General features: G+C 33.3%; 2 protein-coding genes across 2 annotated transcripts; both read left to right on the plus strand.

The window, feature by feature from the left end:
• Window positions 1–4,867: 4,867 nt before the first annotated feature.
• On the plus strand, window positions 4,868–10,296 carry LOC133784676 (uncharacterized protein At2g29880-like). The gene is made up of 3 exons (XM_062223964.1): window positions 4,868–4,981; window positions 9,224–9,575; window positions 9,727–10,296. Exons 2-3 carry the CDS (start codon window positions 9,225–9,227, stop codon window positions 10,294–10,296), a joined length of 921 nt encoding a protein of 306 aa, XP_062079948.1. The 5' UTR covers window positions 4,868–4,981; window position 9,224.
• On the plus strand, window positions 8,178–8,937 carry LOC133784675 (protein ALP1-like). The gene is made up of 2 exons (XM_062223963.1): window positions 8,178–8,383; window positions 8,468–8,937. Exons 1-2 carry the CDS (start codon window positions 8,206–8,208, stop codon window positions 8,935–8,937), a joined length of 648 nt encoding a protein of 215 aa, XP_062079947.1. The 5' UTR covers window positions 8,178–8,205.
• Window positions 10,297–19,198: the final 8,902 nt, after the last annotated feature.

A 19,198-nucleotide genomic window follows, 5' to 3' on the forward strand; every position in this document is an offset into this window, starting at 1 on the left:
CCTTGGTTGTGGAGGTGGCCCCCGGGAATCGGAGGACCCACTCCTCTCATCAGCGTCCGGGTTCTCCATTGGCTGTTTTCCAGGACGCCTTGGGTAATTTTCTTCAGGAGTGTTCTGATTGTTTGCAGCCATGAATCTCTCAGGGATGAATGCTTAAGGCTCTCAATGAAAGCACCAAACTGTTGACGCCGTTTTTCGTCAACAGATAAAAGAATAGAGCACGTAAACAATTTAAGACAATGGCCAAAAATAAACAAACGAATCAAACACGGTTTTTTACGTGGTTCAGCAGTTAAATATGCCTAGTCCACGAGTCTCTGTTATTAATCTCAAGATTATCTCTAAACAATTCTTTAGCAAGAATTCTCCAGAGTTTTCTCTCAAGGATTAGGATTTCCCCCCCTTTACAATGGTGCATGCCTTCTCTATTTATAGAGAAGGATGCAGAATAATATCCCACATATTTTGGGTAGTTACTCTTTTGTGAATACAAATAAATGGCTTTAAATGCCAATAATCAGATATTAAAGGAAACGTCCCCCAAAGATCAGGGGGCGTATAACTGTATTAAATAATATCCCACAATTCTTGGGGATTTACATCAACTAATGAGGACTACATCTCATAGTTATTACACTTGTGGATACTCAAGGTGGTTATGGCGTATCTTCAAGTCTCCAGCATTTCTGGTCTCATGTCATTGTGCGAGTCACTGACATCTCCCGAGCTAACGTTTCTTTCGAGATGGGATATCGAGCTCAAGAACCATGCTCCGAAGTTCCTGAAGATGAAGGTGTTCTCGGAGCTACCTTTCGAGATCGAGGTCAGATCGAGATCACCGCATTCGAGATCATACATCATACTTTGCAGGCTCAACTTACAACCCTAGATCACTAATCCTCACGAGACCATTTGTTGCGAACTCAGCTTTCGAGGTCATATTTACTATGGCTCGAAATCTGGGTATAACAACTTTTAAACCATAGTTGAAGCATCCCTTGATGTTTGCATGACATTCCCCAAGATGTTTCTTTGGCCCTTAGAGCAGTGCGGGTATTCTACATAACCCGAATTATTGCCTCCATTGTTTGTCCGTGCTCTTTTATCACCATTGGGCTGCTTATCATCTGGATGCCTTCTCTTCTGACCATTACTATTACTATTGCTATACTGACAGCTGTTGTTGTGGTTGTTTCGACCATTTTGAGGTTGACCCTGCTGTTTAGGCTCAGGCCTACTAGCCTTCTCCTTACTAACATTCGCCTGAAGCCTTTCTACTTCTATTGCCGTTTCTAGAACATTGGCATATGTAGTATTTCCCGATTTTGCTAGCTTAACCCCTAATTTAATATTTGGTCTAAGTCCTCTAACGAACTTGGTCACCCTCATAAAGTCAGTTGAAACCAACTCTGGTGCAAACTTGGCTAATCTGTTGAACTACCGAGCATATTCTACTACCGTTAAGTTGCCCTGCTTCAAACTAGCGAACTCCTTGACCCTTGTAGTGATGACTGCCGAGTTGCAATACTTCTTGTTGAATAGCTCCACAAATCTTGTCCATATCATGGTGGCGACATCGTTAGTCTGGTGAACTAAGTCCCACCATATTCTAGCATCCTTCTTAAGCAGAGACGAAACGTAGGATATGCGGTCCGCGTTGCCGAGATTCATATGCGCTAGGATTGGCTCTACATTTCTGAGCTATTCTTCTGCTTCAAAGGGGTCTGTTGTCCCTTCAAAGTTTGGAGCATGTTTCTTACGAAACCACTCGTAGATTGGCTCCATGTGCTGAGCTTGGTATGGCACCTAGTTCTCCATTGGACATGCCCCATAAGGACCTACTTGATGGGGAACTTGAGCCATCTGCTGAGGCTGTGGTTGCGGCTGAGGTGGAGGCTGAGTCTGCTGTCGCTATTGCTGTAGTAACTCCTCCACTTGTTGTCGTAGTCTTGCAATTTCTGCAGTGTTGTTAACCGGCGGCGGCAACGCTCTTTCTTTAGCAGTAGCATTGGTTGCACGTCTTCCCCTTCTGTGAACTGGAGGGGCTTCATAAGTTTCAGGAGCAACGCTTGAGGCATTGGCGTTGTTGCGAGCAAATCTCCTGAGCGACATCTTCAACAAAGTTCTAACAGTCGAGAACATGTTAGAACTTACCCTAATAGGCTCTAAGGAAAAACTTAATCTAAGCAAACATAACTCGAACCTATTAATTATGGTTTCTTATGAAAAATTATGTAAGCCTTCTTTATGATTAGGGTCTGTTTCTAAACTTAGAAAAATAAGCCATCTTTATAATTTACTAGGTCTGTTTCTAATCATCCTATATGACTTAATTCTTAGGCTCGAAACTCGTCGTTGTTCCAAAGTTAACCATATTGAGGGAGGGCTAAGATTAGTAAAATCGTTCTCACTACTATGGCCCCCTAACTCTCAATATAGAAACTTGGTTCATTGATTTGTATCCACCCTCACCGAACTTAGTCATTATTTATTTTATTTATTATTTATTATGATTGCAAAGAAAAAATCAAACTCATACATGTCATTCAAAAATAACAATGATATTAATTTGGAAAAAAGTTTTCACTATACACAATCATAAATGCAAAGATAATAAATAAAATAAATAAAGAAAATAAACTAATTTACAGGTATTCTTAACTAAAAACATAAGGGCTAAAACGTTTTACTAACACATAATCATAATAACTATAACATAATATCACTTACATTGGCGGTTAGATTCGGAGCTTAAGCGTGTGTATCAAGGAGAACTTCATGTAAATGGACCGTTGCTCTGATACCAACTATCACGACCCAACTATTCTAGATTTTGGACCATTAATAACTACTATACTAATCTTAAGAAAACGTACATATGAAATAACCATAACTTTATTTTAAAAAATGTAAAGTAAATGTTAAATACATAAAAATTCATTTAGGATATGGGATCCCATTGTTTTGAACATAAAACAAAACATAACTTAAATAAATTGGTTACAAAATTAAGTGCGGAAAAATAATACATAGAAATCATAACTAAAAGACTAAAAAAAACTTCATCCTCAAATCGTACGCACAGTCCACCGATTCCATCCTGCCTCAATACACATCCCCAAGCTGCCAAGAACCTTCCTGCTGCCAAAACTATTTTCCTGCACATATAAAACATAAAGGAATGAGCCTAATGCCCAGCAAGGAAAATCTACTACAAGCATGAAACATATACATACACATAAACTATAAACTGCAAACTATAATCATATGACTATATAAATACAACATCTATTACAATGGCCATCATACTTCTTGGGACTTGCTAGCTAAGCAATCATATGCCTATAAATTTACGAGGCTAGTTATCTAAACATGTCACATAAATTCATGGGGCTCGTTATCTAAACAATCATATGCCCAAGAAATCTACTACTGGGACTTGTTATCTAAACAAATTATTTATTTGTTATCTTAACAAATTATGGGATTGTTATCCAAACAATCCAACAACTAAAAACATATCATACTTACAACATAAACATATATCAACAACATAAAAGCATACAAATCTACCCTATTTTCCTTACCAAAAACCGGGATGTGAGAACAAGATCGGGACTTTGGAACACTCCTAAAAACCATTAATAGAAAAGTGAGTATTCTAAAAGAAAGAGATGAAGAGGAATGAACTAAACCATCGAAAAGATACTTACCAACAAGAATCTCACGTTCAAGAACTTAGATGCCTAACCAAGAATAAAGAATACTGAGTTAGGATTTGAGTAGAGAAAAACTATAAGAACTAATGAAACAATACAGAAAATGAACTAAGAATAGGAATACCTTGAATGCTTCTATGACCGAACTATACCTCGAAACTGAAATACACTATGACCTTACTTCCCAAGTGTTTATTAAGCTTACAATGAGTAAGCTTATAACCGCAACCCAAGTTTTATCACTCTATAGTCTCACTAGCACCTGAAAGGGTCTAATCAATGCTTGAAGAATGAATGAAATGGCTTGGTGCTAGGTCCTATTTATAGAGTTCTAAGAATAAAAATCTTCTTTTTGGCTTTGAATAAAAATAATGAATTTAATTGAAAATATTTGAATATTATTCAGCCAAAGGCTTAGAACTTGGTCAAATTGTTCAGAGAGAGGTTTAAGGATTCAAAGCTTGATTTTTAAAACAAATAGAATCCTAACTTCTAACTCTCTAAATCTCGTAACTCTAAACTCATATGCAGTAAAATCAATATATCTGGAGCTATAGGACTCCGATTTAGACTCTCTTTATACTGTTAGAAATTTAATTCAATTATCTACAACTTTCTAGAAATACTATTTTTCGAAATTCATAACATAACTGGGGCAAAAATAGGTCGGAAGTTACAGTACCCTAAAGTTACGAAAAATTTATTTACAACCTAATCCACAAATAAATAAAATTGTGACAAATGTCATGCTCCTAACAGATTCTGGTGAAGACTAAAGGCCCGTTTGGTTGATGGTAATGGGCCAGAAAGGAAAAGAATGGAATGCTAATGGGCTGTATTCTTTTGTTTGGTTGGAAATAACAAATTTGGAGAAGAATTCCGTAGTAATGCTTATTCCACCATACTAACGGAATAACTTTTCCACTTTTCACTCAGTGGAATTATAATTCCATTCCAGCCCATTAACATCATCTCTCTCCAGGGTCTTCGTCTTCTTCCCCAACTCGCTCCACCTACTGAGGACTTCTTCCCCAACTCGCTCCACCGATGAGTTCCTCAGGTACTTATTTGCTTTATTTATTTTGATACCTCACTCTCCTCTTGCTCAACCCCTAAAAACCACAAGCAATCCGACATAACCATCTCTCATTCTCACTCTCAGCAAGCAACACACCCAGTCAGAGGTAGCTGCTCGTCCCAGTCGGAGGTCCGTGTAGAGACACTCTTCTCTTCTTCCTCTGCTTTTCTAATCTGTTGCAGAGGTACTCTCTCTCTATCTCTCTTTATATGAATTCAGTAAGAGCACCAAATGTTTGATGAAATGCCTATTTGCATATTTTAGACTTTTTTTCTTTTTTTTTTTGTCATGTAAAACTCATGATGGAATGCCTATCATGAGTTTAAGACTTTGATCCCTCTACTTAGATTTGATCCCTCTACGAATACAGGAAGGTAGATCTTTGATCCTGTACTTAAGTTTTTAATGTCACAGTTCCCACCATTTTCTCTTCCTGGTATGGTCCTTGCAGCCTCCCTAGCTATCTTCTCCCACTCTGGAGTACCCTCTTGGATCTTTATATGCATGAAAACCGTGTTAGATGTTTAGATTGTAGAAGCTACATAGCTGCTACTTGGTGTTAAAACTGATAGTATGATAGAAATGCGTGAATTGAAACTGTAATATAGTTAGTAGCTTCATGAGGTCATATAGATCATTTAAAAATATACTTAGCAGCATAAACATATGAATTTGATCTTCTTTTTACTGATGATAGTCGTTTATTTTGCTTAGCCTAATTTCAATGCATAAGAGACCATAGTTATAGATGACCATAACTAGTCATCTCCGTAATATGCTTAGCCTAATTTCAATGCATAAAAGAAACAAAAAAGGGTCATGGCTTAGCCTGTTCCCATAAACCAAATCCATTGCCCTGTATCGATTAAGCAACACCCCTCTTTTCATGCACACCGTTGCCACTTTTCTAATTCATCACTCTTAAACAAATAAAAAAAATTATCATCTTTGGTAAATGAAACAAACCCCATATAATAATATTACTCCCCCAAAATCCCACGTTCACTCCCCCTTTACTACATTGAAATCCATGCTAAAACTAAGGCTGCAAATCCATTGAGTGAGCTATTACATAGTAGTATAGAGTATGATTGTATTATGTTATTCTCAATTTTCTTTCCTATTCTTATGATTATTTATTCTCTTTGGTTCTTAACATAATATAATTCGTCATATAATACATGAAAAACCAACACACTGTCTTGCATTATAATAATATAAGAGATTGCCATAATATGGTGCATCGAACATGGTCATATTTTTTATTCTTCTCGCCACTCCCTTTTTTTTTGGCAACAAGTGTCATCATTTATTTGAGTGAGGTATCGCTCGCACTTGCAATTCATTACATTTTGGTGTGTTTGTTATGAAGGTTTTACATAGCTTTGCATGTACCACTTAGGATATCATGAAATGTGCTCTCTCTTATGCATTCGTGTTTGCACAGCCTTGGGGCCCAAATGTTTGCACATCAATTAGTCAATTTAGCTTTCTAATTTTTTATTTTATTTATGTGCTCTCCTCCCCTCAAGGATTACATAGGGATAGTTATTATTAAAACAGAACTTTTATCATCCATTCGTAGTCCTCCCAATTCGTTGTTTATGTACCCTTTTTCTCCCTTGGCACATATTATATGCTACCTTTTCTTATACGAGATTTTGGGAATGAATGATCATTGTTACAATCAATTACAGAAAACTGCTACATGTGACAGCATGTAAACTGGTATATGAGATTTAGACAACTAGACACATTGAGAAGTTACAACTTAAAGATAGTTTGAGCTAATTAGTTAGTCTTAGCATAGAAGGTGATGAATGGTAGAGCATCGAAGTTTGTTCATAGTAATGATCTTGATACTGAGGAAGCATTCTCAGAGTCCATTTTAGCTTCTTATACAACACTATAGCTGATTGAGTCCCTTTATTCTCCCAGTTTATGTTTGAACTCAATATGCTTGACTTGTGGTTTTTTTTTATTGTAGCTACCATTTAGCTTGGCTTTTGTCGTTTTGGGACTGTATAACTGTAATAGAAGTTTCTGTACTGAGCTGCTCTTCAATTCCAAGGTTACTGCGTCAATTTTTAATACTTCCTCTCAGTGATTAACAATTTAGCTGCAGCAGCAGAAAAAAATTGTTTGTTGGGGTGTCTAGCTGCAGCCACACAGATATGTTTATGTTAAATGATTTGTATGGTCTTAAATCTAATTAGTTCTGAATTACTTCCTACATGCAATGCAAGTTCAGAAATATGTTATAAGTATTCTATATGACTTCTTTATTGAATCATTGCCAAATAACTAAAGAAGAGAAGAATGATAAAAATAATTTGGTAATATTTTAATATTAGTTGTTCAAATATATCTATATATATTTATGTTTTTTTAAATATTGTTTTGCAAAAGGATATATAAATGTATATATACATGACGCATGATTTATTTTTTGGTTAACTCCATTTTTAGATAACCTCGTCAGTTTCTCAAAGAAAAATATTGACAAGTTTTATGAGAGTTGACTCAAGTGTCTAACATATACTTAACATGGATCATTACTAGATGGAATAATAAATAACAAAGGGATTTAAAGTTGTTCGACCATTAATGAGACCTGTGTTCACTTAATCACTTTTCTTATTTCTTTGTCTAAGTTGTGCCTGTTGTTTATAATCTTCTAGGTGAATAATTGATTGTTGGATTAAAAATTTTATTTGCTTGATTATATTTATTGTAGGATAATGGTTCGTTTAACTGTCAGTGAGAGACAAATTTTGAGAAAGAAGAAGATCATGGCTCTATATTTGCATTGGATGAATGTGTTGCATGTAGTGCAGTGGTTTTTCAAATTATGGGAAAAAATTATTGTACATGGTATTGAATCAAGCTCTTTGGGAAGACAATTATACATACTTGATGTTTTTGTCAATAGGCAAATTGTGCATCAAATAGCTTATGAGAGTGATGTCATTTGTTTTGATCAACTTAGGATGAATAGGAAAGCATTTAGCAATTTATGCATAATGCTTGAAACTAGGGGTGGGTTAAAAGCATCTGAATACTTGCAAGTAGATGAGCAAGTGGCCATGTTTTTACATGTAATTGCTCATCATGTGAAAAATAGAGTCATTAGATTTCGATTTATGAGATCTGGTGAGACTATTAGCATCACAATGTGTTACATTCAATCATTCGACTACATGGAGCGTTATTGAAAAGACTTGAACCGGTTGTTGAAAACTCAACAGATGAAAGGTGGAAATGGTTCAAGGTATATTATATATTACTTGAATTAAAAAACACTACAAATTTTTATTTGTTTGAAATACTAATAAAAAAAGTTTGTTTATTATGTGGTAGAATTGCTTAGGGGCACTAGATGGAACTCATATTAGAGTGAGAGTATCTATGGCTGATAAACCAAAATATCGTACTCGAAAAGGTGAAATAGCTACAAATGTCTTAGGTGTATGCTCCCAAGACATGCAATTCATATATGTGTTACCTGGATGGGAAGGCTCTGCAGCAGATGGTAGAGTTTTACGTGATGCCATACGTAGAACAAATGGTTTGTGTGTTCCAAATGGTATGCTTTGTGTTTTAGATTATACATTTTTTTTGGATAAGTCATTTAGGAGACAACTTAATCCTTATCTTTATTTTATTTTAGGTCATTATTACCTTGTAGATGGTGGATATACTAATTGTAAGGGATTTCTTGCTTCATATCGAGGCCAACGCTATCACCTCAACCAATGGGAAGATGGGAATCCTCCCAGAAATCCACAAGATTTTTTTAATATGAAGCACTCATCTGCTAGGAATGTCATTGAGAGATGTTTTGGTGCAATTAAGAATCGATGGGCAATTCTTAGGAGTCCATCATTCTATCCAATAAAGACTCAAAACCGAATCATTTTAGCATGTTGTTTGCTTCACAATTTTATTAGGAGAGAAATGCCTAATGATAATACTGATATGCATCCAGAGAATGAGAGTGGTAGTGGAGACGAAGAAGACATCATGGATGTTGATGGATCCATAAGAAGTATTGAAGTTTCTGAAGGGTGGACAACATTTAGAAATCATTTAGCACTTGAGATGTATAACGAATGGAGAGAACATAGGAGAGCAAGCTAGTTTTTTTTTATTTCTTAGATTAAATGCACAATGATTGTCTAGGTTTCTAAATTTGGTTTCACTTGGCTATGTCAATTCATTTGACTGTTTGTGTAATTGACCACCCCAAAAACTTATATCACTTGCTTTGAAATGGAAAATTTATCTTTAAATTTATTTTTTGTTATTGGTGTGTATATCCATTCAATTTTATTTCTTTATTGCTGGCTGTTTGTTTCCTTTTCATTCAACTACAATATTCCAGCTTTAGTTTTTAGTTTTACAGTATTTTGATACCTTATTTCAGCATGGAGACTTCAAAAGGAAGAGGTCCAGGACAAAATAAAAGATTTTGGAGCGAAGATGAAGACAAACACTTGGTTGAAGCACTTATGGAACTGAATAATGAAGGGAAGTTTAAAGCTGAAGGAAATTTCAGGCCAGGTCATCTTAGAGCTCTTGAGATGAAATTAAAGGAGCGGATGCCTGAATGTGATATACAAGCTAAGCCACACATTGAGTCTAGAATGAAGACTTTGAAGACTCATTTTCAAGTGGTTCATGAAATGTTGACTGTACCATTTTGTAGCGGATTTGGGTGGGACAACGACAGAAAAACTGTTACTGCAGAAAAGTCAGTGTGGGAAGCATATTTGCAGGTACTCAAATAATAGTATTTGGTCTGCCATTTTGCTTATGATGTTAATGAATCCATAAGAATGATTGTTTGCTTATGATGATGATGGATCCATAACAAGGATGGTTTGCTTATTTATTTGAATCTGATTTTTTTATTTTGTATAAATGCAGAGTCACAAAGAAGCAGCCCCCTTCAAGATCAAGTCATTCCCTTGGTATGATGACTTATGTATGGTTTTTGGCAAGGATCGTGCAACTGGAAAAAATGCAGAGAGTGCAGCAGATGTTGTTGAAGAACTTCAAACTGAAGAAGAAAACACTACTCTTGGAGAAGATGATTTCAACTATGCTAACAATGTGGATAAAGTGCCATCTATGTCTGTTTCAGATGCAACAAGAGGTGCTCAATCTCACACTCAATCAGATGGGTCTTCAAAGAAGAAAAGGAAAACTGTAAATCATGTAGAACTTTCAGATGCACTCACACAATCAGCTTGCATTATCGCAAGAGAAATTGAAAAGGCTTCTATTCGTTTGAGTAAAGCTATTGGTGAAGACATGAATGAAAAGCATATGCAACTTGGGAAAGAGTTAGAAAGGACCACTACACTTACCACAGCTCAACGTCATAAGGTAGCTCGCATGATTATGCAAGACAGTGCTCTGGTTTCTTACTTTTTCAGTGTCCCAGATAATGAGAAGAATGAATGGGTGACACTTCTTCTTGATGGCTCTCTCTAAGATCATGTTTAGTCCACTTTGCTCTACTACAATTTGCAAGGCAATTTATATTGCCTTTGACATTCAGTAGTATACAAATTATAATCTTTTGGATATGATGTAATGTTTTATGCTCATAATTTTGCAAACTAGATTGTCTTTGAGCATAGATCTGAGTAATTGGACATGAATACTTATACTATTTCTAGTGATATTTCATGTGCATGGACAAAGTCTCTTTTGATTATTAGAATATATATATGTTATAATGTTTAGTTTAACATTTTTATGTTATTATATTGTTTTATTTTTAAAAAATATAAAATAGTGTTTAGTGATAATTAAAGTAAATTGCATTTGACATTAAAAAAATACTTCACAAAAATAAATTCTTATTGATAATTTTAATATTTTGTAGTGTTCAAAAGTGGAATTATTATGCTTAAAAAAGCAGGATTATTAAATATTATTTTGTAAAAAAAGAATATGAAAAAAAATAACGTCATTGTTGGTAAATCTATATATATATATATTTAGTATGTTTATTTTAATTTATAAATCATATTTTAAGCACTTTGGGTATTTTTGTCCAAAATAAATTTATTCCATTCCATAGTCAACCAAACATAAGAATAGGTATTCAATCATTGATTCTATTATTCTAACCAAACAACATAATCGCATTACCTTTCTTATTTCATTCTATTACTATTCCTATTCCTATTCCATTGTTTCCATTACCTCCAACCAAACGTCACCTAAGTCTTATAATTCCCTTATTTTATCATTAAAATAATAATTACTTAATAATCATGCATATGAAAAATGTCATAATCCTATTGGCTCTATCTAAACCTTCAGAATAACTATACTCATGACAAATGTCATATTCTTATTGGCTCTATCTAAACATTAGGTTATAATTATTGTAATATTAATAACCAGCAATATTAATCAAACCTTATGTTATAATTAATATTCTTAAACTATAGGCTAAACTTATAAAATTTACAAGTGTTACTACGAGTGTCCAACTAAGTCCTGGCTTGAACCAAAATCCACAGTCATAATCATATTACAACTGCTACTAGCTATTACTATTACTACTACTATCTAACTAGCTAAGTAAATTTATTGGACTCTACACGATGTTTCGAGGGCCTGCGGTTCGACTGGGCTGGAGCGTGTATAGCTCCGGCGAACCGTTTGGGCCTAGCTAAGGCAACACAGTAGTGAGAGAGAGAGAGATTCAAGGAACATAGGGAAAAGAGGGAAAGGGAGAGCTTTTTAAGTTTCAGACTTTTTATTTTATTTAAACCTTTCTTATTTATTTATTTACAAAAAAAAATCTGATTTTTAATATATAAATTCATTTTTAATTAACACAATTTTTTATTCAAATTAAAAGCATCTTGGTATTTATTTCCAATAATAATATACTAATGGGGTGTTAAAAATTTCTTTTATTTTGATTCTCATAATTTAAAATATAAATATTTTATTCTTGATAAATCTCATTTATCAAATTTAAACATTTCTTATTAATTATTTCTCAATAAATAATAATACAATTTAACAAAAGTTAAACTTTTTAAATTCAATTTATCCTCTATTTCTAAATTTTAATGTCACTTACTATTATTCCAAAAAATAATACATAATTTGAGACATAAATCCATCTATTATCTCATTATATAATTAAATTTTAATTTTAATATCAAAATTATTATAAATACAAAAGTTAATAATATGAAAAATTTAGAAAAAAAATTAATTTAAAAGTTTTTAATAAATATATATAATTTTCATAAATATATATTTAAAAAAAATAGTTTATTTTTAAAATTAAATTATTTATTAATTATATTTTTAGATTTTTTTATTTGAATTTCGATGACATTTTATAACTGTCGGTATTGGACTTTTATTAATTGTCGGCGTTGAGGTCAATAACGACAATTTTTAACTGTCGGCATTGGTCTTGAATTAACTGTCGGCGTTGGGGTCAATAGCGACACATTTCAACTGTCAGCATTAGTCTCGAATTAAATGTCAGCGTTGGAGTCAATAACGATAAATTTTAACTGTCGGCATTAGTCTCGAATTAACTGTCGGCGTTGGGGTCAATAGCGATAGGCAAAAGGAGCGTTGACAATTATTAGCTATCGGCATTGGTATCTATGCCTACTGTTTTTAACTGTCGTGATTGGGTGTCCGAAAAACCCAATTTTATGGTAGTGATTTCTCAATAATTTATGTCAGCAAATGCACATAAAATGCACATTTATTTCACCAAAAAATTAAAAATAAAAATATCACCAACCGGATCATATCAAATAAATACGTTACATTTTGCCCCTCTTATTGAATTATTAAAACCTCATTTACGTCCCAAAAAAGCATGTCTCCATTCTATCTTAACTACTCTCGTTAAATGCCATATTATTAATATGCTTTCCCAGCTTAGAACAAATAGGAAAAAGAAAAGATAATATGTGAAATTAATTTAGAGAAAATTTACACCACCAATACACGAGTAAAGAGAATAATAAATAAAGTCAAAATTGAGAAAAAAGTTGGGAACTTTGTTTTGTAGGTTGCATTATCTATATATGGTATTTTTTCAAGCAATCATCATTTTAATAGTAAAAAAGAAAAATAAAGAGTGAAATAATAAAATAAGATATATATGGGTACACATAGTATTATACACATAAGATAATGTGCATGGATGAGGTTTGCAGCATAATAAAGTGCTAAACACAGACGTGATTAATGCGGGCATTTGGTTGGTACTTTAATATGACAGAGACTACAATAAATATTGGGTTCATTAGTTTATATAATATATAATGTATATATATATATAAATTTAGGGTAATTCTTCTACCGAGGCTTCATTTTAAGCCCTACCGATAGGATTCTCAATGTTCTCGATCCATGAACAGTTTTCGGTGCGATTTTTTTTATGACCATGTATATTATAATTATTTCGAGCATCCTGCGAATTTTTCTAAAAATTCTGAATGGTTTATAGTACTGAAAACTAAGTTCAAATATGTTATTGCACCTGTGACTAATTTTTTTTATGTGCGTGGAAAGTAACATGTTTGAATTTAGTTTTCGGTACTGTAAACTATTCAGAATTTTTTAAAAATTTGCAAGATGCTCTAAATGGCTACAATATATATGGTCATAAAAGAAAATCCCACCAAAAACTTTTCATGGTTCGAGAAACACTGAAAGCCCCATTAATAGGGCTTAAAGTGAAACCCCTCAAATTGTCCTATAAATTTATACATGTTATCTTCCATTAATACAGTAGGTATAGGTAGGTAGGTAGGGATTGATGTTTAAAATGATATATATCCAAATCTTTTCATTTATGTTATGAGCCAAAAAAAAAACTAAAATATATACTTATACATTATTTCTCTCATTTAACCCTAAATAAACATAATATATATAATTTTCGAAAAAGTGAAACCGTGGCATTGCTTTTTCTTCAAAAAAGAAAAGTTCATTACTTAATTAATATAAAAAATACTGAAAATTGAGTTATTGCATTCGATGATTCATTACATCAGTAATAAAATCGTTGCAATTGTATACATAAAATCTAAATAAATATTTTTTATTTATATTCTAAATTATTTTCATTAATATTTTATGTGCTTTGAAACCTTTTGTAAGGAGTTTTATTTCTAAACAAAGAACTCTGTATTATATTATAACTAGTCCTCCATCCAATCAAGAAAAAAATTAGAAATCTATTTTAGATAAGAATAAAAGATTAATATCCTAAAAACATAATGGTAAGAATATTACATTCAATCCATATATATATATATATATATATATACAATATGTTAGTAAGATGAACCATATCTAACTCTAATTACCTTGTTTTTTTGTTCTTCTCTAATATATATATATATGGGTGCACTCTTAATGGTTACTACCCATAGATGATTACTTTGATATTAACCATTGGATTAAGATCAATGGTTTATATTTATAGTTTTTAATTAAAATTTCTATAAAGAAATTGTGATTTTTTAAAAATTTTATAAGAGTGACCTGATGACATGTCGGTCATATAATTATTAAATTAAAGAATTAAAAAAATCGTATCTAAACATCATAAAGGAAATTTGTATTATAAATAAGCATTATATATTAATAAAAAAATAACTCAAGAATGTTATAACTGCTACATTCTAGTTTTTAAAAAGAAAAACTGGTTATTTTTTGGGTTTTAAAAAAGATTGGCTTTGAATGTCGCCGACGTTTCTGGGATTCTCGGCTCCGATCTCGCTCTATAGACAAATATGAAAGTCACTGCCACCACCATAGGACACCTTAGGGTCAAGACTTCAAAGCCCAGTGTCGCGCACCTCCCATATTTGTCATTGTGCCATAATGCTCTCATATACTTTTGTCATATTTTAATCTTCACTATCATCCTTATTTTCATTTTATCTTTTTTACTGGGTTATTTTCTTATGATATGTCGAAGATATTGAATATTGATAATGAAATTTCTTTAAGTGTACGATTTTAATCTTCACTATCATCCTCATTTTTATTGGATTTGCAGGCATTATTTCAATTTAGTGATGCAGAGATAGCATCGTTAGCAAGAAATGGCTTGATGGAGGCAGCATATCTAGGTATCATTCTGTGAGATTTGGGAAGTATCAGAATTACCAGTGCAAGCATTTTGACTATGCAGATTGCAAAAGAAAATTAAGAGCTTTGAAGATTTTTTTTTTGAAGAAATTGAAAGAAACTGAAGAAGAAGAAGAAGGAAAGCTCTATACTACAATTATGTATTTTGTTTTAGTAAACTTTTGTAAATAGAATTACATATGTTTTATTTGTTATGTGTATTACGTAGATGTTTTGTATACATAAACTAATATTGTAATGTTAAATTGTTATTATAAAGTATTTATAAAATTTTATTATATCAAAGTGTCTACAAATATACATTAAAAAGGAATTAATTTTCTGAAATATCATTTAGTAACATTTTTATAGAATGTCACTAAAAAAAATTTTAATATAAAAAACAAGTATGTAATTCATTATTATTAAAAATTTGTAATATTTGAAAATGATATTTAAAAAAATTTAGTTACATTTTTTCAAATGCCACTAAAAAGAATATAGTTTTGCAACATATTTTAGTTTCTATATATAATTAATAATTTTAACATTAGTGCGTGTATATTTATTATTTTAAAATTTTAATTAATGAAAATTATAATTCTATTAGTTTATTCTATACCCTTCAGTAGTTAATGAAAAATTATTATTTTATTTGTTTCCAAAAATAAAAATGGTGATTGATATATTTAATAGCTTGTAATATACATTTAAAAAAATTTAGGGTTTTTTTTATTAATACTTATATTGAAACTTTTTAAATCACTTTTACGGTATTTACAAAGATCTCATTTATATATAATCTAAGCTTTATTTTACAAAATTACGTTTTATACTAGTAACATCATGTTCTTTGTCCATATTATAAGAAATTCTATTTTAATTTGGACATTCCAAGTTCGTGTGTGACCATTAAAGCAAAAGATACTTACATATTAAGGCTCATATATATGTATAGTATAGTATATTTATATATATATATATATTTATATATAAATAGAAATATGGCTCACTAATATTCCCTCTTATCATTTCACATGAGGAATTAAGAGATTGTCTTGTGATCTCTTAGATCTAATGATGATGATGATCGCCTTCAGGAGTAAGGAAAGTAATGAATTGAATTTGAAAACCAGCTCTTATATTTTTCTTTTTTCCATTTTATTTTCCAATATATTATTTAAGAAAAACAAGTGCACATTTATGTCTTGGTTTTTTTTTCTTTTTGTCAGACACATTTATGTCTAGCTCAAGGAAGAAGATAATGTGATTAGGTGTTGAAATTGAATGATTCCAAAAATAACTTGTTGTGAATAGATTATGCTACACAACAAAATAGAACAGATCAAACCAAAAACAGTAGCAAAGAAAAACTGGACAATGCAGTAATAAAACAATTAAAATTGACAAAATGAACACATATCTTTTACAAGGTTCGATCCAATGAACTTGGTTAGTTCATGGTCTACTCCTCGGGGAAATCAGCCATTAAAGGCTTGGATCTTTATTGCTCTTTCAATCTGATTACAGAGTCTTTAGATACACTTGTATGGTGTAAAACACCAACGTTTACAATCTGTTCTTGAGCTGAAAGAATGCTCCAAGAACTTACAGAGAGAGAGAGAGAGAAAATAGAGTGTTTTGATTGTGTCTCTCTAGAATGGTTAGGTATCCTTTATATACATGTTTGGATTGAAGGGAGCTAAGAGCTCAAACGATATTAACTGTCACTTGACTGATGTGGCTCTGATGTGTCCAGCTTTGAAGCCTCTTGGAATTTTAACCAACTTTCAACAAATCCACCTTTGGTTATAAGTCCATAGGCTTGAATAGATCCATGACTGATTTCCACTTAGCCCCTACGGGCAAATTCAGCAATCATCAATGTTGAGCAAATTTAGACAGTGTCTAAATTTACGTACAGTCACCACTTTGGTGAACATATCAGCAGGATTGTCTTTGGTGTTGATTTTCTTCATTTGAACTTCTTTTCCATTGACAACATCTCTGATAAAATGAAGCTTGATGTCAATATGCTTAGATCTTTCATGAAACATAGGGTTTTTAACCAAATGTAAGGCAATTTGGTTGTCACAATGTACTGTAATGCTGTCTGAATTTAATCCCAGTTCTTTAGTCAGACCTTTTAGCCACATTGCCTCCTTAATGGCTTCTGTAGCAGCCATGTACTCAACTTCTGTTGAGGACAATGCTACCACTTTCTGAAGTGTGGCTTTCCAGCTAATGCAGCCACCTAAAACGGTGAATACATATCCAGTAGTCGATCTTCTAGTGTCCAAACACCCTGCATAGTCTGAATCAACATACCCAGCAACTTCTTCTTCCTGAACTTTCTCTGAGCTGTATACCAAACCAGTTTCAAGTGAACCTTTGACATATCTGAGCACCCATTTTAAAGCTTCCCAATGCTGTCCACCTGGATCAGATATATATCTGCTCACAATGCTCATTGCATGAGCTAAATCGGGTCTAGTGCAAACCATTGCATACATTAGACTTCCCACACAGCTGGCATAGGGTACCTTGTCCATGCTTGTCCTTTCTCCTTCTGTGATGGGAGAGTCTTTCTTGGATAGTTTGAAATGAGGTGCTAAAGGAGTTGAGACTGGTTTGGCATCTTTCATCTTGAACTTATCTAGGACCTTGCTGAGAGAACTTTTCTGAGACAGTATTATCCTTCCTGGTCTCTCTCTTTTAATCTCTATTCCCAGTATCTTCGTGGCTTGACCAAGATCTTTCATTTCAAATTCCCTTTTCAACTGATCCTTCAGACCTTCAATGTCTGATCTACTCTTACCAACCAGTAAGATGTCGTCAACATATAGAAGCAAATATAGGTTCCCATTTGAGTACACACATGGGTCATAGCTGCTCTTGGTGTATCCAATCCTAGACATGAACTCATCAAACCTCATATTCCACTGTCTAGGAGCTTGCTTCAATCCATACAAAGATTTCTTTAGGAGACATACCTCATTTGGATCCTTGCTCTCAAAACCTTCAGGTTGTCTCATGTATATTTCTTCTTCTAGTACCCCATGTAGGAAAGCAGTCCTAACATCCATTTGTTCAATTTCTAGGTCTTCATGAGCAGCTTTTGCCATTATAGCTCTAATTGAGGCTTGTTTGACAACTGGTGAGAAGATGTCATTGTAATCTATACCCGCTTTCTGTGTGAATCCTTTTGCAACCAATCTAGCCTTGTATCTAGTTGGTTCAATACTTGGAATCCCTTCTTTGTGTCTGAAAATCCATTTGCATCCTATTACTCTCTGTCCAGGAGGAAGTTTTACCATAATCCATGTTCTGTTCCTTTTTAGTGAATCCATTTCATCATCAATGGCTCTAAGCCATTTCTTTCCATCTTTGCTGTTTACAGCTTCTTGATAAGTTGCAGGCTCAGAATTGTCAATATCTGTGGCTGTAGCTAAGGCATATGCAGTGTAGTCAGCTAGGTCAGCATAGCCAAATCTCTCAGGTGGGTGAATCTCCCTTCTTTCTCTGTCTCTGGCCAATTGGTAGTTTCTGAGTCCACCTTGAGATGCCTCTTCTCTGTGTCTGGATCTGTGGTCTGATGTGCTAGCTTCTGTTTCATCTGGTGAGTCCTTCTCCACCTCAAGTTGCATACTTTCTAGATTGTCTTTCTGTGTAATGCCTATAGTTGAGTTGACTTTCATAGGCATTTCTTCTTCATTGAAGATAACATCTCTGCTGATTATGCATCTTTTGTATCCGGGTTCTAAACACCATAGTTTGTATCCCTTTACACCATTAGGGTAACCAAGGAAGATACATTTGAGAGCCCTTGGTTGCAATTTGTCTTGTTTGATGTGTGCATAGGCACTGCACCCAAAAACCTTCAGGTGATCACAGTTAGGTGATGTTCCGGTCCACCTTTCTTAAGGTGTCAGGAATCCAATGGCTGCCGATGGACACCTATTGATTAAATAGCAGGCTGTAGTAACAGCTTCACCCCAAAATGATTTCTCAAGACCAGATCCATTCAGCATGCACCTTACTCTTTCCAAAAGAGTTCTGTTTATTCTTTCTGCTAGGCCATTCTGTTGAGGGTTCTTCACAACTGTTTTGTGCCTAGCAATGCCTTCCTTTGTGCAATAGTCTCCAAATTCCTTAGAACAGTATTCAAGACCATTATCAGTCCTTAACTTCTTTATCTTCTTTCCAATTTGGTTCTCAGTCACCTTTCTCCAATTGATGAAAGTCTTGAGTG

This window comes from Humulus lupulus, chromosome 6, assembly GCF_963169125.1.
Source record: "Humulus lupulus chromosome 6, drHumLupu1.1, whole genome shotgun sequence".
Classification (NCBI taxonomy): Eukaryota; Viridiplantae; Streptophyta; class Magnoliopsida; order Rosales; family Cannabaceae; genus Humulus; species Humulus lupulus.